The sequence below is a fragment of the Diceros bicornis genome, chromosome 21 (assembly GCF_020826845.1).
Source record: "Diceros bicornis minor isolate mBicDic1 chromosome 21, mDicBic1.mat.cur, whole genome shotgun sequence".
Lineage (NCBI taxonomy): Eukaryota > Metazoa > Chordata > Mammalia > Perissodactyla > Rhinocerotidae > Diceros > Diceros bicornis.
In genome coordinates this window covers 23,516,882-23,544,805 of record NC_080760.1, presented here as the reverse complement: position 1 = coordinate 23,544,805, position 27,924 = coordinate 23,516,882, and the positions used below count along the sequence as shown (strand labels likewise).

Here is a 27,924-nt window from a genome sequence, read left to right as displayed (position 1 = left end):
GTCTTTTACAAATTGCGAGCATGAGATTTGTGCATCTTTACTCATCAGAATCACTTTACCATACCACTTCACTACTCCTCAAAACGCAAACCTCTCTTTCTGGTAAAGCCCATCCAAAAGCTGGGTACATTTGACCAACATTTGTGCTTACTCTGGTGCATAGGCTTTGTAAGACTTTTAGTCACTCATGAAACGGTTCTGTTTCTGTGCTACAGTGGTGGTGGTGGCGGTGGTGAGGGGTGGAAAACAGAGGTATAGTCCTTATTACATATAGTTATAATGAAGAACTTTTCTAGTACCCTAGTCTGGAGTCTCCAGTTCATTTTGGTATAATAGGATATTAATTAGGTGCATATAAATGACAAACTATCCCTTTACTGGTTTGTCATCATGTTACTTCAGCTATTCAGTTCTGTTTTGAACATATTCTCAACACAAAAAATAGGTATCTAGGGTTTCCCTTGTATTTTAAAGAAAAAAAGTATGCCAAACTTCTCCAACAATCTGGAATTTTATTCCATCCATATACATGCATAGTAACAACATTTGTTGAGAAATTATTTCTATCAGAAGTAGAACATTATCTTTGTGATCACCAGGTGCAGTATTGCTACTCTTAGATTTAAATAGATCTTATATATGAATTAAATTCATACTTGCAGCATTGAGTTTAGGGTTTCGATTTAGACTGTGCCTTTCAAAAGATAAAACTGATTAATACTACCTCATTACTTACAATACTGCTTCCAGTAATTTTGTTCATTCTTTACAAAGTATTGCATTTAACAGCAAAGGTTTAAAAATTGAGACAGAGCTGCATCAGCGAAAGAAAATACAAGTACTATACAAGAAAAAAATTGCCATCTTCATTTAACGTACATGTTTCAGATTAAGAAAATGGACAGAAACATACGGCTACATACAAATGCAAAGCCTAGTGACTAAGAGACTGTATCTGCTAAAATATAAAGTGCAAACGGAGCCTGATTATCCAAGAATTGAAATCTTAAGGCGAACTTACAGCACGTGTATTTAGAACATCCTTGCAAGTTATATTTTAGCATATACATATATCTGCAACAGCATATAAGAAGAAATCAAGATACACAAGTGCTTTTGAAGCTATTTCTAAAATGCTTTTCTGTATTGTTTGTGACTATTTTCTTTAAAATCTACTATACAGTGCAAACCATATGTGCTACACAATAACTATACAATAACATTACAAATGACTTTAATATAAAGTTTTTAAATAAAAAAATAACATAACCACAGCTATGAATACTGCTGGTAAAATAAATTAATTTTTTTTTGAAAATGGCACCAATAATACACTTGACTAATGGACTGTAATGAAATTACACCTTAAGTCTTCAACTGAGCCATAATGAATTATCTCTTGATTGCCCAGATGTAATTCAAATAGCTTTTGTTTTTATTTTTTTTTTCTGGACTGGGTAGAACAACATACTAAACACTGGTACCAAAGGTGATTGATGTTTATTTATTTAGTTATTTCATTTGACATGTTCTGCTGCATGTGATGAGCAATAAAACTTCTTGTGTGTTATAAAGTTTGAGAGGTTGTTGAACTGGATGTCACACAGCCGGCAATACTTCCCACTGGTTGGAGCCTGGGTGGAGCCATTCACACCTTTTGCTATACTAGACAACTGTTCCTCTGCAGAGGGAATTCCTGGTGAGACATTCTCATTTGCAGCTAATGGGTTCTCCGAGATCCACGAGGGAGATTTGTGGCCATCTTCATGCTGAGGATTCTGGGAAATGTTCTCTTGCTGTGGGTTGGTGGCAGGTCTCTCATCTTGCTTCAGTCCACCATTAACTATGACCATGCCTCTATTTTTGGGCAACAATGGCAGGGAATCTTTCTTCGGCACAGCACACCCATTTGAGGAAGGCTGGCCTTTAGGAGATTCATTTTCCGCATTTGTGCTTTGCTCTATGTCAGCATTATGGATAACAAGAGAACCAGAAATATAATCACTTGGCTTTATTCCATAATATGGAGAAAGCTGGTCGGCTCCTTTGGCCTTCTTTATTGCTCCAGGGTAAAGGCATTGTGGAAGAAACAAATGTTTGTTTTCTTCTTTTGTAGCAATGAGCTGAGCGGCTTCACTAAAGACTTTCAGGCCTTGCAGAGTTGCTAAGTGGGATGAAAATAAGTTCCCATTGGGAGAAGGCTGCTTCAGATTCCCATTTTTCTCACATTTGATTATGCTTCTTTCATAGCTGACATCAGGGCTGTTTCGTTCGCTTTCTGGATTGGGAAACACTTTGCTGTCGAGTTGACCCAGGTCATTACGCTGATGTGCAGTGACCGGGCAGAAATTCTGCTTGTGGGCCAGGTAGTTTTCTACCTTGTTGAAGCTGATCTTGCACACAGTGCACTCATGGTAGTCCAGCAGCCTCTTGGGAGACGTGGTCGTCCGCTCAGATTGGGATAAACACTTTTTGCTGAGATCTATGGGCACGTCCATCTCTAGGCAGGAAACACTGGAGTGAGTAGTGTCACATTTGGAAACTGGAGCACATTTGTTGATCGTCAGAGAAGTTTCCAAATGCTTTGAGACAATTCCTGGAAAGATATCACATCTTGGGTGGTAGCACTCTCCTAGCCCTTCCGTGGGTTCTTGAGTGGAGGTACAAGGATTGCTGAGGTTGGCTACATCAAGAAATCGCTGTTGGACCAGCGGAGGCCTTTGTTCCTGTTCAGGTAGGCACATCTCATACATCTTCCTTCGCTTGCGTGTGCGCATGGTTCTCTGCATGGCAGGCACTTTGTTGGAAGCAGACCTCTTTAGCGGAGGGTCGTGGCGTGTAGCACAATAATACTGTTTGTGGACCATGTATGTTTCATGCCGGCTGAAGGTAATGTTGCAAGCTTCACAGGTAGTCTTATTTGGGTCACTTTCCCCATCCACTAAGGGGACAGTGGGATTTTTCACATCAACAGGTTTTCCATTAATTTTCTCATCACTGCTATTGGAGGTGGAGAGCTTCTTAGCTTGAGTGGAAAAGTCCTTGTCATGGCCCTTCCCATTTGGCCCAATTAAATCTAAAACAGTGGAAGAATTGATGCAGGATGTTTGAAGAAGTGGATTCTCGGGATCAGCAGAATGAGCGGCTGGGTTGAGAAGGTTTATAGAGGTTTGGCCAGTGTTGGGACTCAAGGCCTCAGGCATCTTTTCTGAAACACCAGGGAACTCTGGGGACTTAGCCATCTGCTGCCATCGGCTGCTGCAATAATGTTTTTTGTGCACTAGATAATTATCTAAATTATTGAATGTTATGTTACACTCAAAGCAAGTAGCTCCCTTGGGCATCAAGGGGCTGTAAATTACAGGAGGGTAGCTACTACTTCCATGCCTCAGTCGCCGATGTACCAGTTCAGACATCTTGGCTAAGATCTCTGAAGCTTGAGGGACCATTGTGATATCCTGGGGAAAAGCAAACTGAGATAGGAAAGGGCCCACAGGGAAAGAAGGCCCAATATTAGGCTGCACTGGAGATGAGGCAAGTCTTGGACTAGAGGGCTCAGATTTTATTTTCGTGTAAGAAAAGCTTTGTTTATTTGTTGTAGGTTGTATCTCTGGTCTCTGGTTAGTGAGAAAGAGCTGAGTCTTTTTCTCACACTTGTCCAGCTCTGTGTCAGAGCTTGCATCTTTAGTCTGCATGGCCTTTTGGCTCTGGGGGAGTTCACTCCTGGTCAACAAGTCTGTGGCTGGCTGTAAGCTATCTTCGGTACCACTTGGAGAATGTTCCATGTCACTTTCTCTGGGAAGTTTGCTGCCAGGGACATGGAGTTCCTGGTGCTGCAATAACTCCCTCTGAGTCTGGAAGCCGAAGTGGCAGTGATTGCATCTGAAGGCAGCTTGAGTGAGATGGGAGAACAGGTGTTGGTGAAAGTTGATCACAGAATCAGCAGTGTAGCTACAAACGGTGCATTTTAGACTAGCGCCGGGGGGTAGGAATTCTTCCATTTTCACTCCTGGAAAGATATACAAAATAAGAACACTGAAAACGTGTTGGTTTTCTAATGATATGGACCTTTGCTAATGATCTAATAACGTCTTCAACACAACAGGAATAAATTGAAATCTTTCAGAATCTCATTTGTGATCTTAACATTTTTCTTTTGACATCTTTTGCCATGTGTGATAATGGTAATAGCACTTCATAGTTTCCAAAGCACTTTCAAGCATAGTATCACATCACAGTGGGATAGGCACCATTATCTCCACTTTACAGGTCAGGAAACAAACTTAAGGAAGCTAAGGGAATTGATTATCATAATAAAGCTATTCAGTGATGGAGCCATGCCTGAATCTCAGATTTTATAATTTCTAGTCTAATAACCTTACTACAAGACTATGCTTTACATTAGGAAGATGTAGGCATTCATTAGAGTTGAGATTGATAACCTGTGTGCAAATCAAATAACTCTCAGTGCACTACACTAGGTCTTTATTCCAAAGAATCCAAATAGGAACCATTTTGTAAAGTCACTAATAACCTCCTAATTTATCTTTGGGACAAATCTAAAATTTTATTCATTGGTTTTGCTGAACATGGTTTATCTTTATCCAGGGCTGATATTCAGCTGGTAGACATCAGTACACTAATATAGTCATTTAGGACCAACATCCATGCTGGTTGATCACTGCTTGTTTCTAAATATTTTGAATATCACCAATGACTGGTGAGTAAACCTCACTGCGATATTGTGATTTATAAAATATATACACTCAGATGACCAAAATATATTTCTCATATATATTTGGTCTTTGTCCAGAGTTCTTGGCTCACAGCTCCTAAAATCCTTGGAATTTCCTGTGACAGGAGCACTAAAGGTGTCTTTGGTTATGTTAATGAGATGACTTAAGGAAAGCCCTTAGGTAACCTAAGGATAGGGGGCCGGTGGCCAGGAGAACCAATCATACTGATTAGAAGGTTGGAACTTTCAGTCCCACTCCCCCCCCAACCTCCAGGGAGCAGGCCAATGGCCAATGATTTAATCAATTATGTTTATGTAATGAAGGCTCTGTTAAAAACCCCAAAGGACAAGATTCAGAGAATTTCCAGGTTGGTGAACACATGGAAATTTGGAGAGAGTGGTGCTGGGAGAGAGCATGGAAGCTCCTCAGCCTTTCCCGTACCTTGCCCTATGCATCTCTTCCATGTGGCTGCTCCTGAGTTATATCATTTTATAAAAAACCAGTAATCTAGTAAGTAAAATGTTTCTCTGAGTTCTGTGAGCTGTTATAGCAAATTATTCCAACCCAAGGAGGGGGTCTTGGCAACCTGTGATCTATAGCCTGTTGGTCAGAAGTACAGGTAACAACTTGGGCTTTCAACTGGCGTCTGAAGTAGGGCAAGAGGGTTGTCACGTAGGACTGACCCCTTAACCTGGGGGTCTGAGCCTATCTTGGGGTAGATAGTGTCAGAATTGAGTTGAATTGTAGGACACCTAGTTTGTGTCCAGAGAATCGCCTGGTGGAGGTGGGGAACTCCTCCCCACCAGAAATTAGAATTGGGATCTGGACAGTTTCACTCACTAAGGTCAACTCTAGCTTCCATTTGTTGACATACAGTTAAATCAGGCTTAGCTCATCCTCTCTGCACTCTAGACTAAAACAAGAATTGCCTTTTATATTTATAAGCTGAAAATATGGCAGAGCAAACCCAATCTTACAGTGATAAAGGGGAACTTCTCATTCCTGTCTCCTTTTCTCCTTAACTAATCCAAGACTTATTTTTCTATTTAGCTGGAAAGATCCCTCTGTCTCTATTTTTGTTTTGTGCATGACTTTACTCACCATCTGAGACAACCAACCTATTTTTGCTTCCCCTGCTTTATCACCTACGTAGAGACAGCTCATTTGTAGGGATAGGAAAAAAATGAGTAGAAGGGAAATTGCCTATTTTTATAGGTTCAAAGACAAAAGCTTGCACTGTGCTAGAGTGTTGGAGGGCGGAGCTAGTTTTTTAAAACTCAGCACTTATTTCAATTTTTAGTTATTCAATCCAAGCAAAAACAGCAAAAGAAGTCACCCAGAGGTATCCTGCAAGTTTAGTCTTATAGGTGCTGAAGAACTGTGACTCCAAACCTTGGTTTGCCCATCCGAGAATGTTCCTAGAAATACCTAAAGTTAATACAATTTTGTACATTTGGCTAACTTCAAATTTTTTAAAAATATGGGAATTAGAATACTATGTGATGATACCACAACAACTGGGCATACAATTCCAAAATAAATGGGAATAGTTGCCACCTTGCTGTTAAGAGGGGACTTAAAAAAAAACTTATTTGTTTTTCAGCCTAATTTTTCTTAAGGAATTTTAAAACATAGCCCTAAAAGTGATTTTATGTCATAGAAATCAACTAAGCTTTTATGATGCACGATCTGGAAACCAAGAGCATTTTATAGATCCATATTTAAAAGTTAATTTCTCTCAAGTGTGATTTTAATTGGATCTATCAAAATAACAGCTTTATTTCAATTTCAATTAGGGCTAGGGCTAGGGCTAGGGCTAGGGCTAGGGCTTAGGGCTTAGGGCTTAGGGGTTAGGGGTTAGGGTTAGGGTTAGGGTTAGGGTTAGGCAAATACCTATTTTGGTGTGTGTACTATTTATTCTCTGCCATGTGGGAAACAGGATGGTCAGTTTCCAAAGATCAATTGATGCTTAAATTAGTGAATATTAATGACAATATACAAAGGGTATTCAGATGTTTTTTGTAAAATTATGCTATTCTACTTCAGTTGAAAAAAAAATAGAATGATTTGGCCTGCAGTCTGGGCACTGTAGTTGTTAGAAAAGAATTCAGACCCAAGTCCTTTGAGTAGAATATACTGATTATAAGTGACATAAGATAACAACCATCTGGGTCCAGCAAGTTAGATTTTGATTTTATAGACAGATACAGTTAGATAGATATAGTTGTATGCACGTATGAATGAATGCATACAGAGAAAGAATAGAGTCTCCTGGAGCAAAAGAAGAAACACGAGAGGCACTTACCGCTGTGTGAATTCAGGTGCATTTCTAGAGCTCGTGCATTTGAAAAGCTCTTGGTGCACTGTGGGAACGGGCATAGGCTAGAAATCTGAGGAGCACTGTCTTCATTTTCTTCTGACACTGGAGCAGCTTCTCTTTGCCTCCCACTGCAATAGTACATCAAATGAGCTTGCAGATTCCGTTCACTCCGATACCAGATGCCACAGGACTTGCAAGGGAATATATCTTCTGCAAGCAAAATCACAGGGTCACATTAGCCCTTGCCCATTTGGAGCCAACCATGGATAAAGCAGCATTTTTAGTTCAGTTTTCCTCAGAGACTGCTCTCAGGTTCTGAATTAGGCCATCAGACAGTGATGAGCGCAGTCTTGGATGCTGTTCCACAGTACAGGACTAAGCTTTTAAAGAAATGTTACACTCAATGCATTTTACCTTCCCACAGACTCTTTAGAAAGTGGTACTGTAGGAGGTTCCAACATCAAAACCATAAGAAATTAATTGTAAATTTCTTACATTATACTTATGGTTTATAAAAATATGCATTTATAAATAGCAATGTGAATTGGTTTATTTGATTGATTGAAAGGATCTAATGGCTGAACTAAAGTTAGCCCTGATGCCAACTTCTGACATCATTTGTTCATTTAATAAATTAATTACAGAATGCCTAATATGTACCAGACTCTATGCTGGGTTGGGTGTAAAACAAAATGAAAGACCAAACAGCTGTCATTAAGGAGTTCAAGGTCTCCTGGGGTTGATGAACAAGTGGTCAGATAATTACACTAGAATGCAATGACTATTCGGATGCAGGAATCTGCGGAGTCCTTTGAGCATGGAAAAGAGACACTAGGCTAGTGAGATACCTGGAGGGAGGACAAGATCAGAGAAAGATTTAAAGGGAAGATGATGATATGCCTTAGCTGAGTTGTGAAAGATGAAATTAAGCATCAGGTGAAGAGGGTTGGGTCTTCTTGGCCAAGGCAACAGCCCAGGGAAAGCCACGGGAGCCTGAGAGAGGGACTAGCTGAAGGCTGGGAGGCTGCACTGTACTGCTCAGGCAAGGGACACGATGGGGACCGGGAAAGATGAGGTTGTAGAAGGCAAGGATAGAGGCTCAAAGACCCTGTAGGCTCTCCTAAGAAGTTTAGATTTTTATCTCAATGATTATGGAGAATCACTGAATCATTTTAAACAACAGACTGACAGAATCAAATATTATAGAATCCTAACAGTAGAGTCGATTTTTGAAGGTAGTGAATTTGGAAGGAAGACTTATGACTGGTAGGAGGCAACTGCAGTAATCTAAGTGAAATGTGATAGAGTTTGAATTGTAGCTAATAGTCATGTAGTATTTATTAAGTCATGCTATGCTATGTATGTATTTGTTCATGGAAAATTTCTCCATGGGTGTGTCTTTTCCCCCTCATCCATTTACAGGCCTGGAATGTGAGGTTGAGTAACTTGCCCATGAACACATAAGTGGGTGAACTGGGATTAGAACCTTGTATAAACACTCTTCACTAATGCCTCCATGGCAAGGGGGACAGAGAGGAAGAAAAGTTATGTTGAGGAAGTAGAACTGACTGCAAGTGATGATCACTACTTTGCAATTAGATGCTAGAGCAGATGGTAAGGTTTCTCCTTGGTACCTAGGCTTCTTGTTAGCATTTCTGTGTAAGTGATGGTTTCTTTAATTTCTACAAGGAACAGAGATGGAGAGGTGATGAGTTCAGGCTAGGGCATGTATAGAGTGACCAGTTCTGACACTGTATTGTGCAACTTGGCACTTTTGTTGTGAAAGTGGGCGCCAATCAGAGGGATGTCAGATACTGTAAATTGGGACTAATCCAGGCAAACTGGGGCATATGGTCACATTAGATACATGGGATTTGATATTTCTGTAAGAAACACAGAGGAACATGGGAAAGGTGGAAAGAGAGGTCTAAAACTCTGCAGAAACAGCTGGACTTGTGATTTGTGAATTGTTAATGTATATTTGGTGGTGGAACCCGTGATAGTGAAGGAGATGGTTCAAGGAGATTGTGTTGAAGGAGATAAGGAGAAAACCAAGGACCAAATTCTGGTGAATGAGAAGTAAGGAAGCAAGTACAGTATAGGATTTCAAAATAAAATTTAACGGCAAAATTACATACTACGACTGTTTATTATGTACCCTTCCCACTCAAGTTAGTTACATTTACACTATTCAGAGGGTCACATTGTTTAGTCAAGTGACAATTTAAGCAGGATAAGTTTAACTGATTAGCTAATTTCAGAATGAAAACAAAGGCTGTACATATCTATGCTGAGTTATTTGGGATTAATAGTTATCTTGCTACAGAAAGCAAACAGGGTATAATCTCAAATATAATTAGAATTAACATTCACGTATTGGAGCTTCACAATAACATAAGGTACTTCTGGTGTGCCTGGTAACAAAATCCTTTTGCCTTAAATTCAAGTTGGGCCCAGGGTATTTCAAGTTATCTCTGTTTGAATCAAAGTACAGATCCAGGAAAGAAAATAAATATATTTGCATTAAGGAAATCCAAAAATATTAGCTTGGATTGGGTACACTGGATCCACTGGTTGGATGGAGAGTAATTCCAGATCACCTGAGAATTTCTTTAATCTAAAGGCTACTGTTACAGCAAGAACATAATTATTGTTGAATATTTATTTTTTAATATCAAGACATCATTGCAGTCTCTAGATTTCTTTTCTGTATCATTCAGAGTCTCAGGGATTTTTGAGGACATTTTTGACTAAACGCAATATTTCACTTACTTACTAGATTTAGAATCTATTCTCCTCTTAAGATGTCTCTGCTACTCATGTTTTCTCACAGAGCTGGAAAAAAACAGAGCTGAGTGTAGAACTCAGATCTTGGGACTCCTAGACCACTGATTTTTTGTCACAGAAAGTGTCGCTTTGGGTGTTCAAGGGAAAAAAAATAAGATGAATAGTCCTTTTAACAAAATATAATCACAAAGGTATATTTGCCAGGGCATATTTAAAAATTCTCCATATAAAGTATTCTAAGCTTATATGTATTTTTCTTATCTTTTTTCTTTTCTTTTTTTGGTATTAGCTGATGTCTTGATTTATCCAGGCTATACTTCCTTTTTATTAGTATATCTAATCAAAATTTGATTTTGTATTCTTTTTCTTTTTTCAAAGTTTTTAACTCTACAGCCATTAAAGAATACCAAAATTATTCTACTATAAGAGCATCAATGAAAGCTGTTGAGCTTCGTACAGCTAAGTAGCCTTGAATGTTGTTCAACTAGTTTAGAACGTCAGTTTTTTGCGTGTGACATTCAGGAATCCAACCTGAAATGAATGAATTTAAGTGCTTTTTAATACTCCTATGAGAAGCAATCACACACACACACACACACACACACACACACACACACACACGTGCATGCGTGCTTAAAGTTAGAGAGAAGATAAAATGAAATCACAACACTGGAGAAAAAAATTCTCTCCCTGGTTGCCTGTCAGTAAACATTTTTTCTCTCCCATAAATACCCATCACCACTACAAAGCTATTGTACTGGGCTATTGCACTCAGCACTTACTATTGACAATAGCTGTAGGCAAAATAGAAGCCATGGCAGCTTGCTGAGGAAGCAGCTGAATTGAGTCCAGCAGGCGCGCAGGGTACATCCCTTCTGTAAGAGTCATCTGACTGGCAGCATGTAGCCTTGAGTCAAAATCCACCACAAAGGCAATTAGCTCTTCACCCTCAGAGATGGCCTTCGTAGTTGTGCACCAAAGCTGACCCCCTATTAAGAAGAAAAAAGAAAGAGAAAGAAAGAATTGACATAGAATGTTCAAGCCTGCTGTCCACTGGATTGATGTCAACAGCACCGCCTCATGTTTATCACATCAGTTGCTACTGGGGTGGAGTGTTTGATCAAGACAACAGCTGTACTCCTCCTCCCTCCTACGTGGAAAATTGTATTCCTTGCATTAAATGAACTGTTCAGTGACCAATAGCAGGAGAAGACTAAGAACCAAGTAGAGACATAAACAGGAGAGTTTTGTCAACTCTTTGCCTTCTAAGGCTTGCCTTAATCACTAACCATGCTATTACATGCTATAGTGCCCAGGAACAAGCATGGCAGGGATCCAACTGCAGACATTTATTTCAAGTGAGCCTTTGAAGTTACTCTTTCTGTAAGGTATGGAAGTAAGAAGTTATTTCTTTCTATCTCCTTCCCTCCCACCATCACATTCTGCCTCTTCCCAAAATACTTTTATTCTATCAATATCAGATGCCTAAAATTACAAAACAAGTTAACAAAAACTCCTAAAATTTAGAAAGTTAAAATGAAATTCCAGTTAGTTTTACTCTCCTTACGTCTGCTGCCATTTTTATTTTTTTTGGCTGAGTGATCTTTACTTATATAATATTCCTTATAATGCCGCTTCTTTATCTCCGTTTACCCTGATTGAACTTCCTGAAAAGAAGATATGCCAAAGATCCTTTTCAAAAAGGCTTATTTAAATAAAGATTTGTTTAAATGAAAAGAACCCTTTCTTCAAACACTAAGATATACTCTGGCTCTGCGCTTCAAATGATCACGTGCGGTGCATTAAAAAGAAAATTAACTATGTAAGTACATCTTCTAATGTATTGGAATGCGATAGCAAATGCTCATTTATTTAATATGTTTAGACAGGCAAAGCACTTATATTTTGTTATCTACACTCTCAGGCCTAGATACGTATCCTATACAGTTATGCCTGAAATAATGTGGCATACTTGATATGTTATAAAGCTTTTTTTCTCATTGTGTATACATTGCAAGGCTATATATTGTGCTCATTAAGCAAGCAAAAATTGTACCCATTCTGATAAGTAATATTGCTCTGTTTATCTTTCAGCATAACTGTCTTTTCAACTGCACTTCATTTTTTCCACCCTCAAAGAGAGCATAGTTTTTAAACAACTTGTGGTAAAAATCTGGTAGAAAAGATAACAATAGCATATGGTATGGCACAGTCATGCAGAAAAATCAGGACACTGTTTCAGAGAAACCTTGGACAATTAATTAAACCAGCTGATTAAATTTTAAAGGTAAGCAAACAAAACACCATCCATGACAGTACATGTTTGTGAAAAAGGAAAGCTAAGATTACATACCTCAAATGTGTGTGAAGTTTCTAAGTTTAAAACAAAAATATACTAAAAGACTAGAAAACAACACCTTTTGTTTTTCACCTTGCTCTACTGCAACTGAAAGCAAACAAGTTTACCAAAGTTGAAAAACAGATTCACTCTGGCATTTATTTATTTATTTATTTACCAATATAGAAGCTAAGCAGCATCATTGTGGAACTAGATGAGCACTGAAAACTGCTAAGTGACGGTATTTTTGCTGGTGTCACTTCTTCCCCCGGAAGGCTTCTGCATACAGCTGCTGTGCCTTCTCTGATGTGCATACAGATCCAAACTACGTATAGCTGTAGACAAGGCAATCATTCGCACCTTATCTTTCCTCTGGGATACAGTTTATTAAGTGAGTCTGTGTAATAGAGAGGTGGGAAGGGCAGAGTAGGCACGACAATTCAGGTTGACTTCATAGCCTGGTCTTTCAGAGTAACTGGATTTCAATGTCGAAGTGAGTAACTTATATTACTAGTAATAATTTACCATTTTTCATAAATTTACATTATTGGTAAATCCGGCTATGGCTATCTTTCACAAAAAGATAGTTTTGAACTCAGGTACCCAGGAAAAATCAAGGTTTTAGAAAAGGTACCACTCACAGCTAATCTTTATCACAGCAGTGAGCTAAGTAGCAGAATGACTCAGAATACTTGTGCTCAAACTTTGAACCAAAAAGACCCAATAAATAAATAAAATTCACAAATATTAAGTGTAAAGAAAAGTAAGAAAAAATGATTTTTCTACATTATTAAATACCCCAGCAGTTGTAATGCATATGTCTTTTCAGACATACTCAGTAATGTTTCATATTTTATCTCATTTTATGGTTTCATCAGAGCATATCCTTTTAAAAGGCTGAATTAGACTGAAAATGTACTGTGTAGACTTGATGAGGAAGTCAGTCGTCTTAGGATTTAATCTTTCAAATCATTCATTCATCAGCTATTCATTGAACTCTCTGCTGTGTGCCAGGCTGGGTGCTATGGCTTCATACACAGCTATACAACTAGAATGCACACATATAAACAGATAAATTATAATACCACATGCTGGTGTCATCCTCTAATGCTAAAGACAAAGTAAGAGGAGTGAGTAACTGACACTTCTTGGAGGAGGCAGGCTAGCCATCCAAGGTGACTTTTATCGACTCATGAAGAATAGAGGTAAAATGGCAGAAGTATGTGTAGGGGGCAACTGACAAGTATGTCATTACTGGCAAGAAAGGAGCATGCATGTGAGTGTGGGATTATGGAAGAGCCTGACTGGTCCTGGTAATGGTTTGGAGGCCAGCAAACAAGGAGCTTGGAGTCTGAGGGAGAAAGAGGTGGATTATGGACAGGAGTGTGCCAGAGCTAGCCTGTCCTGGGTCACAGGGTGGAATGTTCAATTGTCAAGGATTTTGTGTGTTGGTTGATATCACATTGGTAACTTGAAATCGGTGGTGGGAGCTGTAGCATTTGCCACGGGAATTGGCATACATTACAAAGGAGGGCTTCCTCCCACAAAAAGTTTAGAGCAGGATGAGACAGCTTTGAATGTAACATAAAAACAGTTGTGTCTGGGGCTGGCTCGGTGGCGTAGTGATTAAGTTTGCGCACTCCACCTTGGTGGCCTGGGGTTCAGGGGTTCAGATCCCGTGGGAGGACCTACACACTGCTCATCAAGCCATGCTATGGCAGCCTCCCACGTACAAAATGACGGAGGATGGGCACAGATGTTAGCTCAGGGCTAATCTGCCTCAGCAAAAGGAGGATTGGCAATGGATGTTAGCTCAGAGCCAGTCTTCCTCACAAAAGAAAAAAAAGGTTGTGTCTGGCTCATGGTGAGGAGGTGGTCTCTATTTTTATTAATATATATTAATGTATTATTAAATATATTAAATTTAATATGAGTGAATGAATGAACAAATTCTTGACCTGAGGTTTTTCCCCCTAGAATACAGATCTCAGGGTAGTGAGGAGAGTAAACTGAAGGGATAGGAAATGTTACCGCGAGGGCCATTTGCAGGCTGTTGTACTAGTTCAGTTGTGAGAAGTGGATGTTGTGAGAGAGAAAAGGGCCAGAGTCAAGAGAGATGGCTGAGAGAGAACTGGGGTGATTTCGTGAGATGAGTAAGAGAAAGGAAGCTGTTGAAAATGACGGGAAGGTTTCTGGTTTGGGAAACCAGATGATGGCGCTGCCATTAACGAGGCAGGAAAGCTGGTATATTAACAAGTGGTATTACAGAGACAACGAGACAATTGGTACCAATTAGGAGCACTTTCTTTGGGCCAGATACTTCATATATTTTAATCCTGTCATTTATTCCGTGAGGTAGGTGATATTTTCCTCATTTTAGAGTTGAGAAAATTGAAGCGGAATGGTTAACTAACTTGCCCAAAGGGACACATGTGGTTAGTGGAAGAGTCACGATGTAGACGTCTGTCTGTCCAACTCCAAGCCCAAGTGTGCATGTGCATGTGTGTTATATGTGTGTACGTTTTAGTGTATGCCTGGAAATACTGAATTCTGCTTTGAAAATGTAAAGTCCGAGGTACCTGAGAAACTTTTGGGTGGATGTATCAAGGAGGCAGTTGGAACTTGGAGGAGACATAAGGCTGGAGAAAAAAAAATAATTTGGCTGTCACCAGCACCTTCTAAATGACTGTGGGTGCTCTTTGCACTGATGCGGGGAGACCAGAGCATGAACAGATAAGGACCAAAGATTAAAACTTGCGGTATCTCAATGTTTAAGATGTGGGTGGAGGAGATGGAATCATTTAAAGATACAGAGAACATATATTTGGAAAAGTTAGAGGGAAACAAAGAGAACGGCACCACAAAAATCAAGGGTTGGCTCTTTGAAACTGTTTGGTTGAGTTTTTTAGATGGTGAATTTAGAGTATACAACTTGAGGCAGTCATTTATAGGGAAGGATCTCCCAAGTATTATAACATAGTTTCAATTACTGATTCAAATAAAATATTCTAAGTGTGATCGCTAGTGAAGGATGTCATCCCATCCGGAGGAAGTACGGACAATGGAACCAGACTGCTGGGTTGCAAATTTTGACTCTGCCGCTTACTAACTGTATAACTTAGAACTTGTCACCTAAGCATTCTGCCTGTCAGTCTCCTCACCCTTGAAAATGGAGATGATGGTAATAGTACTGAAGTCATGGTCTTATTATGAGGATTAAATAAGCTAATACATGTGAAAGCTTAAGAACAGCACCTGACATATAGTAAGTGCTATGTAATTATTAACCATTATCCTTTTGGTTTGGTCTGGTTGGAGCTATTATTCTCATTTCTCACTGCCCTGCTAAATCCAAGAAAAGAAATCTCACCAGGAAGAAAAGACAAACCAGTGAATTCAATAAGCAAATGTATCTATGTTTCACTGGAGAAAGTAACTCATTTCAGAATGAAGGACTAAGGCTGCATCCATTTGTGGATCACGTACTGTATCTTGACCAGTTAGAAACAGAAATAGTTTTTAGCAATCTACGTGGGGCTAAGGAGGCATGAGAATAGTTCCTACTCTACTGTTTTTAGAGCTAGGGTTAATGCAGGCCAAATCTTACAACTGAATGGAAGGCAGCAGTATTCATATTGATTAAGAAGCAATCTGAGTGCACGAAAATTCTAAATCACGTTGATATTTAGCTATTTTGGTGACTTTACCCATTGACCTCATGTTTAATGGAAACAAATCACAGGGTATTACATTTTGCTTTAAAATGAGGGCATCACTATCCAAAAAAAAAACAAAAAACAAAAAGAAACCCAGAAAATAAGTATTGGCGAGGATATGGAGAAACTGGAACACTTGTGCACCACTGGTAAGAGTGTAAAATGGGACAGCCATTGTGGAAAACAGATGGAAGTTTCTCAAAAAATTAAAACTAGAATTACCTTATGATCCAGAAATTTCTCTTCTGCGTATATTCTCAAAAGAATTGAAAGGCGGGTCTCAAAGAGATATTTGCACACTCATGTTCAAAGCAGCATTATTAGAAATAGCTAAAACTGGGAAGCAACTCAAGTGTCCATTGACAGAAGAATGGATAAGCAAAATGTGACATATACATACAATGGAATATTATTCAGCCTTGAAAAGGAAGGAAATTCTGATGATGTCACAGCATCGTCAGAGATGAACCTTGAGGACATTATGCTAAGTGAAATAAGCCAGTCACAAAAAGACAAATATTGTATGATTCCACTCATATGAAGTACTTAGGGTATTCAAAATCACAGAGACACAGAAAGTAGGATGGTGGCTGACAGGGGCTGGGGGCAGGGGGAAATGGAGAGTTATTGCTTAATGGGTATAGAGTGTCAGTTTTGCAAGATGAAAGAGTTCTGGAGATGGATGGTGGTAATGGTTGTACAATAATGTTAATGTACTTAATGCCACTAAACTGTACACTTAAAAATGGTTAAGATAGTAAATTTTATGTTATATATATTTTACCACAATAAAAAAGTTGGAAAAAATGAGAGCACCATTTTTCCACTAAAAAACATCCACTGTAAACCTAGAATATTTGTACAAGTTTTTTAGCCATAGCTAAGGATGGGAATATAATTTTTATGAAGTGCTTTTCATATGAGGTGGTTTACAAAAAAAAAAAAAAAGAGTAAGATCTTCTTCCCTCCTAGTTTTCCTGGCAAAGCGACTTTACAAAACTCTACTTGAAAGCTAAGTCCCTTGTGGAATGAAGTTGCTGCTGAGGTAGAGTTTATGTGGCCATATTAACTATTTTCATTTGAATGAATCTTGGATATTTGTGTAGATCTGAAAGCTCTGAGTGATGTAACTCCTGGTTACTCTGTTGATTTGGGTTTCTGCCTGTGTTTCGAGTGCCAGTGGAGTGTTCCTGTCAACAGTCTGTGGATATGAAATTTAAGGAATCTAAACGGATATCTTCTGTGCCTTTCATATGCAGTAGTATGCTTAATGACCCCAGATTTAAACCAAGTGAATTTTCAATATACTAATCCACACTAATGGTATATTGATATAAAAACAAATAGAATTATGTGTAGGTGTCGGGTGCATCTATGGCAATATAACATATATTTTATTGATAAAACTCTTACAACTTTCTTTGCCCAGCCATTCAAGGGCAAACGATCTTGCTTTAAGGGATTACATGCTAATAATGAAGCATAGCTGGTACCCAAAATCACTAAAAATTTATTTGTCCTCGGTGCCAAGATGGACTAGAAAGAGCACTTAACTGGGGGGTAAGGAAGTTGGTTAGTTAGTTCTAGTCCTGACTTGATTATTAGTTACTCTGTGCTCTTGGAGAATTGTTTTACCTACGTCATATAAAATGACAACCCTAGGCTAGAAACCCTCTAGATTATTAGCATCAAGTTGCAAGCAACTTTTTATGTTTCTATGACCAAGATGCTAATAAGAGTGATAATCACCCATTTATTAAGTGCTTAGTCTGTGCTTAGTCTGGGCATTGTGCTAAGTGTTTCACACACATTATCTTAATTTCTTCCAAGAAAGCAGTGAGGTGGCTTTTATTTATTCTCATTTTACTGTGAGATCATGAGGCTGGAAGTATACGTAAATTCTTCAAGGTCACACAGCTAGAGGGGAATTGGAGGAAGAGAGGAGATATGGGAGACAGGGCTTAACAAGGCAGTTTGGCTATAGATTCTGTATGAAAAGCCAGGTGTCCCAAGTCACAGCGCCATCTGATGTTCACTAAGTAACTACACCTTACCTTACCTTGATGACTCAGAGTTTAAGTAATGAGCACAGTTATCTCTCTGAATCAGATATAAGATGGCTCACTTTATGAAACAGCATCAAAAAGATTACACAGTGATGAGATATAGCTTTAAAATGCATTGCTACAATCTGGAGAATAATGTCTATACTTGTGATATGGAAGTAACTCCAGGTTATCTTCTAAGATGACTAAGAAATAACTGTAATAGCTAACGCTTAGAAAGCACTTACCGTGTGCCAAGTACTATTCTAAACATTTCACACACATTAAACCCATGTGCTAATATTAAATACGAATGTACACTTGCCCAATTCTCTATTTAAATTGCAAGTTGAGCTGGACACTAAAAGGGCATCAAAATCCTACATAAGCATGGAGTGCTGGCTGACAATCTTGACGGCCCATTAGAATCGCCTGGGAACCCTTAATCACACTGATTTTCAGATCCTGCCCAGATCAATCAAATCAAAATCGGTTTGGGCTCCATTATTTTTTAGAAACTCCCCAGAGGGCTTCATGCGCCTCTAGAGCTAAGAACGTGGGCATAAGGGTACACTATCCGCAGTTTGTATGGGGTGGAAAGAGAGACTCTATGAACAAAAAAGTCTCCTGATAATCAAATATTTCATAGACATGTTCAAACAATTCAGTAGAGAGATGTCCATTTTGCAACTCAGAAAATGACATTTGATAATAGCTTTGAATTTCCTCTTTTCCCCTAACATTTGAAGAATGTGGGACCGATGAATGAAAAAAGTGAAGAAAGGTGGATAAAGCAAAGATGTCATGACTCAGCATCATCTTTCAACTGAATAAGCCAGTTAGGAATTTAGTAAATGTGTGAATTATATGTGGTTTTACAATGTCTAATTCTTTATTATTTTGAAGATATGTAACTTATTATTAGAAATAATCAATAATAATGGCCCCCAAAAACTGTGAAAGATCATATTGTGCCAACCAGAGCAAAAAAATCACATTCCTACCACGTGAGCATGAAGTCTTTATCAAATGACACCATGGAGCTATCTGATACCTTCCTTGCTTCCACCAAATGGAAAGGTTATTTTAGGATTCTCTCTTTGCCTCTTATGCTGCAAACATAGTCATTTTCCCCAGTCTCCACACCCACACACCAATCCCTTCACAATAAAGGACAATACATTCAAGGTTCCATAGAAAGTAATAACTACTAAGACCTTGATGATCTTGAAAAACCATGTGCTTGCTATTCTAAGCAACGTTTATGATCAAAGTTCTTGTACAAACAGATATGGTCCCTAACAGGAAGCTTATAAATTTTTCTCATAATTGCTGTCAAAACTGCAGTGAAGTGTATTACAAGTTTTGATAATAAAGAATAAAGTCACAGTTCAAACTCGATTACATTTTGGAAATTCATGCTCCTCTTACTAGAAGCAGTGGCCTTAAATATCTCCCCATCCTGCCAAATTTTTCACTTGCACTTTTTATTATTTATGAAATCAGTGTCTGCACAATGTCACGCAGACCTCTGCTGATAAACTCTAATTAAGATTAAGACAAGCCTTTTGGAAAGGATCCCATCATTAGCAAACATGATAAACACAAAATACTCCCTACTTGTCAACCAGGAGCAATTCAGTAACCTAACAGTATTATCTGTTGCTAGGTTACAGAGCTGACAAAGCTTCAATTATATTGTTCGACCATACCTATAGAGTTCTGTATAAGCAAAATGTACCCAGTATAAAAGCATTTAACTTCGTCCATGCTATCTGCAATTCATGGCGTCTTACAATGGTAAAAATCAGGTTAATAATTACATAGCACACTGAAAAATCTTTTCTATGTGTTATGTCGATACATGTTTCTTTCTAATTTATCTGTGTGATTGATACACGCTTGCTTTGTAAAAATAAGGAAATGCAAGCAATGTGAAGCTGTAAACCTCCAGCACAACTATGACTGGGCTCATCAAGATACGGACCTAAGCTTAGCATAAAAATATACAGCAAATTGAACCAATTAAATCACATTTAGATTTTTGTATTACTCTGCCTCAATATGTAGACGGATAAGGAGCCTCAAGCAAATAGATAGGGATACCAGTTTGAAACTTTATTTTAAGCTAACAAACAACAACTCCCCACACACTCACCTAGCAATACAAAAGGAAATAGGTGGTTTACAATAATAATTTATTCTAATGGCTTTTCTAAAAGTTGAAGTTAGTAACTGTTACTACATAGCATTAAGTCATTAAGTCTTACTTCTCTTTATTAGACTGGGAACTCTAGGGGGGAAAAGAATCAATAAACATAGCCTTCCAAATACAGACATTTGACATGGGAAAAAACAAAGAAAAAAAGCCACATGTGTAAAAAGAGAAAGTGTCTGTGAATCAGACCTTCGAGATTATTTTATCACGGGTGATATTTTGTGGTTTTCATGGAAATCTGAAGAAAAATTAATTACATAGAAATGAAGCAGCATTTTTAAATTGCCCTGGCATAAAAATATTATATTACAGACTAAATTGCTACAGCATTTTGATTTCTTCAGATGTACAGCGATATTTCTGCATTATCTACGAGTCTGTCTCCTTCACATGTATGATACAAGAAGAAGATGGCCAATTGATGCTCAGAGTTTAGTTAATAAAGATTACATATTGGTCTATGGAGTAAACCATGATACCTCTTAGGCACCCTCAAATAAATTAAAGCCTTCTCTGGGGGGATAAATGGGCTGTTTAACACACACACACACACACACACACACACACACACACACGGACATTATGACATGTTTCTGGAGGTGGAAAAAAACAGAGATACTTACTTCTTTGCTCATTAACTTCTTTTATTTTTACTAAATAATTTGAAAATCCAACATGATGCCCGCTTGTGAAATTTAATTTTTTAATAACTGGGAAGCGACTGGTCAGAATAATTCCCTAAAAGCTAAATAATTGCCCCATTTCAACATCGCGCGTTACCGCCTAGATCTCAGGGTTTAGACATTAACACAGCACATATATCTATACGTAGCCACATTGTTTAATACGAATTTTATAATGAATTCAAATCCAATACTGTTGAAATTCTTGACAGTGGAGTAGTGCAAGGACTAGAACTTATAAATTATGTGCGCCCCTTCTTTGAAAACCGCTGTGGAGGTTTCTTTGTGCATTGGCAAATACAGTAGGAATATGAGGCATTGTGTGGGTCCTCCTGCACAGCACCTGATAAAAGAATAAAGAGCTGTGACATATTCTTAAAACAATAGAGGAATTAAAGGGAAACAATGGGCCAGCTGCTTCATTAATACAATCAAAAGGGAGCCCAGCACAGAGGAGTCCAGATAATTAAGCACTACTTTTTTAGACCTCTTTTCTGTAATAAAATTGCTTAAAAAGGTATTAACTACTTCATAGTTGTTAGATAGATCTTTGCACTTGTTTATTTAGAGTTGATTAATGCCTTTTTTTCCGTATGCAGCAACACGCTAACTCATAGTTTACAATAGTTTTTGAATAAAATAGAGTGAGAATAATTGATAAAGATCTGCACAATACACAGCAATAAATCAAAAGCATTTTGCAAAAGGTCTTTTCTGTTTTTAAATAATCTTTAATGTTTTTCATTTGTACTTATAGGCAATGCAGGGCATTTCAGGGCATCCAACTTTCCCATGCTGGCACTCCTGACATCTTTTTTTTTTTTTGTGAGGAGATCAGCCCTGTGCTAACATCCGCCAATCCTCCTCTTTTTTTGCTGAGGAAGACGGCCCTGGGCTAACATCTGTGCCCATCTTCCTCCACTTTATATGGGACGCCGCCACAGCATGGCTTGCCAAGCAGTGCGTCGGTGCGCACCCGGGATCCGAACCAGCGAACCCCGGGCCGCCGCAGCGGAGCGCACGCACTTAACCGCTTGCGCCACCGGGCCGGCCCCCTGACATCTTTTTATAGAACATCCTAGCAGGTCCTGGGAGAGGGGGGTAAAGTCAGACTTGAGCAGCAAGTCTGGAGTGTGCCTTTGGTATTTGGGCCAAAGGAGAGGACAGACATTTTATTTTTTTAATTCTTCTTTGCCTTTTCCAATCATGAGGGATGGACACACAGCAGAATTACTTGCCAAATGCACTATTTATCCTTCGTTAACTTGATTATAGAAAACAAAAACAACTTTTTATGCTCTTTATGTTAAAACACAACTTACAATTTAAGATATCAAGGCTTTCCTTCTTTAACTCTTCTGTAGGCAGGCTTTCTTCTGATGTCAATAGAACATTTAATTGCTTAAGAACTGGAAAATTGGGAGCTGAATACTGTGTGCTGAATGTTGAAGTGAGAATAAAATCTACACTCTGGTTTTCTCCCAAATATTTTTAAGTAAGCTTATGTCAACCCAACATTAAAATTACAAACTTTATTAAACCATGTGGTCAGTTTAAATAAGATTTATTCTATTCTGATGATTGTAGGATCTTAGTTGAGAAACTGAAATAGAATTAGAAAGCACAGGAGTCAGGGAGATAAATGAATAGAGATACTTAACCATATTTCTGAGATTAAGAGAAGAAAGATTTTGCTTTTACAGATATGTTACACATGATTTAAAATTTATCAGCTGGAGTCGTATTTCCAAAGATCTTCCAGAATTATGTCAATATTTTAAAGGATATGGAATATTTAATTCCAGCTATGAAACCTGGCTTCTGACTTCGGGAGTTAGTTCCCTATTAGATCAGTAAGTTTTCCTTGAATACCAGAAAATAAAAACATAAATTAACAGTCAGTAGGTACAAACAAAAATGACTATTGTAGGAGCTATTATATATGATTATTTATTTAAATATTTTTGTTTTGATTAAGCCCACAAAACTTACTTTGTTTGAATGAAACATAAAAGTAAATAAACATGAATTGTTTATAGGCTTATGATCAAGTGAATCCTTTCAAATACATCTTTAAACAACTCATAAACTATGTCTTTATGGCAATGCAAAAAAATACTAAATGTTGGTAATGCTACATTGTAAAAATATTAAATCACAGCATGCTCTTTCAGCAAGTATTTTGGAAATGAGCTTCACAATATCATCTCTGATTTGTCATTTCAAACATTATAAGCTTTATTATTAACATAAATTCAACAGATAATAATTGGTCTGAGCAGAACTCAGAAACAAAGAAACACGAACACCCTCATTCATCTATAGGAATTATCTGTGTGACAACAGGAAATACTACCACCCCATTTTATAGATGAGGAAATCAAAGCCAGCCTGGTTAGACTAGAGTGTTTCCTAAACTCCCCTCCTATCACAGAGGGCACTCCCTGGCCCAAACTTGTAATAGATTGCCACTAGATCTTTTGGCTCTTGGCATGTATTCTTGCCACAGAACTTATTTTTTTCCCCTAAGAAAATATCTCCTACTGAGATAATTTCCTTTTCCTTTTAAGAAGTACATGAAGCCCCTTTCAGAAAAGTAAACAGTGTCATTGTGGTCAGTTTCAGATTTCTGCTGAAGCGTAGGTGCAGAAAATTTGCCCCATGAATAAGAAGGCATTCAGAACTGCCTGGAAAACCTTCTGAACGAATGAGTTGGAAGTCATGAAACTCAGGTAGCCAACCTTGGGTTTAGGCAAATAGATATGATGTTTTTATGGGATTTCAACAGGAATAGGTCTGCTCATGGAGTTTTCCAGCATTCCTGGGGTTTGTGCTCTGGTCTAAGTTGTGCTGTGTCATGGCTTTGAAGGAGCTCGCAATGGTGTCGTGAGGTAGCCCGTCTGAGTGTCTGGCTGCCTGGCATTCATGATTTTAAATGACCAGCCAAGAGGTGACATTACACCCCAAAGGCAATCTGTCAAAATTCCGCCTGCAGCTGATAAACTGATTACAAAGCTGCTTAGGACTCTGCTTGTAAACAAAAGCATTTATCAGCTAATAATTTGCAATAAACTGATGTAACTCCCAGCTGAGCCCCTAACTGTAATTGTCTTTACCATCTGCCTATTAAAACACCATTCTTCATCAGCAATCAGGAGCAGAAGGGAGGAAATCTCCACCAAAATACACAAGTTGCAAGCTTATGAATAATCTGAGTGCATTCCGCACTTTCATTATGACTCGTGTGTTGGGTATGCTTAATTTTCATTCTCGCCTAGTCTGGGAATGCTCAGAAATTAGGTGGAGGGGAAAAGAAGAGCAGAGGGAACAAAATGAAACATTGTGCCTACTGCTCTGTAGAGGAATAAATTATCCAAGTTCATCACAAGAGGCTGTTTTTAATTTCTTTCTTTCCTCCTTCCACTGCTCTGTAATAATCACTGCAGTATCCTGATGAAAGCCCCCCAAGCACCGGGCTGGAAATGAACCTCTCCATTCCCTTTGCAGCTTGTCCATTTCCATTACACTTCTTTGTTTTGCTTATTTTTTTTTTTTTAAGTTCCAAGAGGCTCATTAAACTTCTCCAGGGAGTCAGTTTAAAAGTGTAGACTCTTCAAGGGGTGTTGAAGGGCTGGCAGGCCCCTGCAGGGCCGGGTAGGTCCATGGGTTAGAAGCACCAAGTAGCTGGCGGGGCCGCGTGTCTGTAATCCTCAGCTGCCATCACAGATGGATGGATTCCATCTTCGAGTCCCCCCAAGCACTGAGAGGTGCTCTGCCCAAAATCTCTTCCCAGAAGGTGGGTTTCAACAACCGTAGTAGGTTCGAATGTTCAGAAACTCCTTGTTCTTAGAAGAAATCCTGCCCCTTAGGTGCTGACCAGATGCATCCACAGAAGGAGGAAACTACGAAAGGGGTTAAATTCCTTTGCATTGTGTTTTTCTGGAAACTTCTCTCTGAACAGGCAATATGACTCCATGTTTTCTCAAAGTTTATTAAGTTTTTTTTTTTGCTTGAGGAAGATTAGCCCTGAGCTGACATCTGTGCCCATCTTCCTCTATTTTTTATGTGGGTCGCTGCCACAGCATGGCTTGATGAGTGGTGTACATCCGTGCCCAGGATCTGAACCCTGGAACCCTGGCCGCTGAAGTGGAGCGTGCCAGACTTAACCACCACACCACAGGGGTGGCCCCCAAAGTTTATTAACTTTTAAGTATATTTACTCTAATTTTCTCTTCACAAAAGATATATTTTTTTTTAAAACACACTATTAAACACACAAACTGCCCTGATGTTGATATTTTAAAAGTATATATATAAAACACTTTTTTCATATCCCTTTGCTGCCCAGAGGATGTTCCTTTTTTCAGGTTATTCCTTTTTCCAGTGAACCTGTTATCCCTCCATAAGAGCTCAGAAATTCTACTGAGGAGACTACACGGCTGACTATGTATTAAGATGAACAATGACCAACCCGTTACTAAGGCTCAAATTCTGAGGATAGCAATTCATGTCAAGGTTCTTATTATAACATAATTTAAACTACTGTTTATATTTTTATTTTGTTTTTCTAAGAGCTTTCCCATAGGTAATTATTTATCTTTACAGTCTAGTGTTAAATACAGAAGAACTAATAATTGCCTTCCATAGGAACGGTGGAAATGGACACTCATGCACCTGTTTTTGTTGTGCCTGGTCTAGAGAAGAAGGTTAATGGGGAACAATAGGTCTGATTTTCTGCACGGGTATGAAAGACCTGAAATGCAGGGAACATTTCTTGTTGCTATGTTCCTTGAATTTCAGAGACATCAAATATTAGGACAAAGGTTTGACATAGATTTTAAAAAACACAAAAATCTTCAAGACATTAATTGTGTAAAGTAGAATTCTTTCTAGAAGTACTGAATTTCTTTCTTATGCTATCTTTGAGACTTTTATCAAGACCTTGGGATTCTTGGGTCACAGAGATTGTTTAAGTTCATAAATAAGATAGGGAGTAAGAGTGAGTGTGTTGGACTATATTGACTTATAATGTCTTACAAAATCAACCCCAAAAAACCTATAACGTAATTTAACTTACAGTTTAACGATTAAAGATGACTAAGATTAAACTTCCATGTTCATTAACTGCTTCCAAACGGACACACAGAAATGGTGGTGTGGTGTTTTGTTTATTTTCTAAAAATTTTTTGCACCAGATGGATATTTTTATGTCATGATTTAAGCAAAACCAGAAAGCTTTAATAGTTATTACTTCTATGTCTAAAACTTTCTTGATGGTCTATTCTAAAATATGGAAACTCAACTCATATTTGAAATGTTGTTGGATCTCTATCCCAAGGCAAGTTTTAGAATTATTATATAACAAATTATAATAAAATGCTTTCATGTGAAATGAAGGATATTTATAGCACACGGAAAGTCTTTGATCTTCTTCACGAATCTCTTTCTATATAGTGATATCTATATACCTAGTCTTGAACTGAACTGACTTGGAGTAGTTTGGTAAGAAAATGAAGTTTTGAAAAACTAATTACCAGCAGATGGCGCTCAGAGTATTCTATGAGCCCAGCCAGAAGAAAAGAAAATACGGGCTTTATTTATTTAATTCGATTCTATCCTAAATGTGAAGTTGCTATACCAAGCTTTATAATCCCCAAAGATTTCTGTTAATTGACTAAACAACTTTCTGGTAATTTATAGACTTTCCTCTGATACTCCTCTAAATGGCACTGCATCCAGCTCAAGTGCCCATGTGAAGACAAAGTATAAAAATGTAAGCTATTTTCCCCCAAAACAGGAAAAGAACAGAAACCAGGGTTCCTGAAGTATAACATAAACTCACCAAATGAATTTTCTTATTAAAATAAGACATTTTCCATTTCTTTGCTTTTTAGTACCTCACTTTCTTAAGTGAAGAATGTGAAGGCCTTATTTTTTAATGGGTTTACAACCTGCAACACGGATGTTTTAAAGTTCTCTTAGAATAAAATTCTTTGAGTAGATATTTGCTGATTACTGAGACACATGTACTGCCTCTGAATGTTATGGGGAATTATGTGTTTGAGCTGAGGCAGAAAAAAAAAACAACTTTGAATGATTATTATACATGTAAAACGAAATAATCCTGTAGAAAGTCTGTCCGAAGTGATGTTCTGTTTTTCTTCTTCTTTCCTCCTGCCTGTCGTCTCTTCTTCCAATTAGGAGAACACTTTGCCCTGAACTTTAAAGCTTTGTTATTTTCCAATCACCATTACTAGCAGTAATAACTAGCAGTATTTTGTTCCTTCTAATGACAAAAAGTGTAAGGAATTTTGTCTAAGGATCCTTATAAATCCAGCTACACTCACCTTCCCCCCACATCTTACTACCATCTGTCATTGACTAAGTGCTTTTCTCCACTTGATTTTAATTTGGCCTCGCATATGGCAAAGCTACCCATAGTCACACTACATTCTCAACCCTTGTCATTCTTAAGTGGAAGTCCTGTATCAGAGTCCCAAGTGTATAGCTGCTTAACAGTGAGTCTTAAACTTTAAAGGTTTCAATTGTTGAATTTCTAGGCCAAGTCCCATTAAAGTGAGTGGAGGGTGAGCTTGAAAAACTTAGTATAGGCATCATGTTGTATCCCACCATCATCTGTAAGACCTACTTAAAACACGTATTTCTCGAATATGTACAATACATCTTATTACCATTTAAGAACATTTAGCATTTCTCACAAATTATATGAACATTAATAAAACAAAAAAATTAAAAGCAAGTGCTCCTTCAACATAATAACACACCGTATAATTTCGAAGGAAGAAATGGGGCTCCAAGTCATTGTAACTCCACAACAGAAAGGGAGTTGTGGCTCTGCCCAGGGCTTTGAAAATCCATCTTTCAAGGTCGGCCCTTGACAGTCGAGTTAAGGAAGGGCAGCGTGGAAGCCAGGGTGGCCTCCTGCCAAGGCTGTTGTAGATGAGTGGGTGATCTGAGGGGAATGAACTGTGAAATCTCAAATTTTCTCACGTGATGATAAAACCAGAGCCAAATGATTTTTCTAAGACTTGTATGGCCTTCTGTTCCATTTTATTGTGCA

The 27,924-nt window shown here is 38.3% G+C and overlaps 1 protein-coding gene across 1 annotated transcript in view; it reads right to left on the bottom strand.

Moving 5' to 3' along the window:
• Window positions 1-500: 500 nt before the first annotated feature.
• The window catches only part of ZFPM2 (zinc finger protein, FOG family member 2), a 442,887-nt gene continuing 415,463 nt past the window's right edge, over window positions 501-27,924 (bottom strand). Inside the window, exons 6-8 of the mRNA XM_058564775.1 lie at window positions 10,626-10,832; window positions 7,042-7,266; window positions 501-4,009 (exon numbers count right to left, since the gene is read on the bottom strand). Of these exons, the coding sequence (XP_058420758.1) occupies window positions 1,518-4,009; window positions 7,042-7,266; window positions 10,626-10,832 (2,924 nt within the window). The 3' untranslated portion in view covers window positions 501-1,517. The remainder of the gene's footprint in view (window positions 4,010-7,041; window positions 7,267-10,625; window positions 10,833-27,924) is intronic.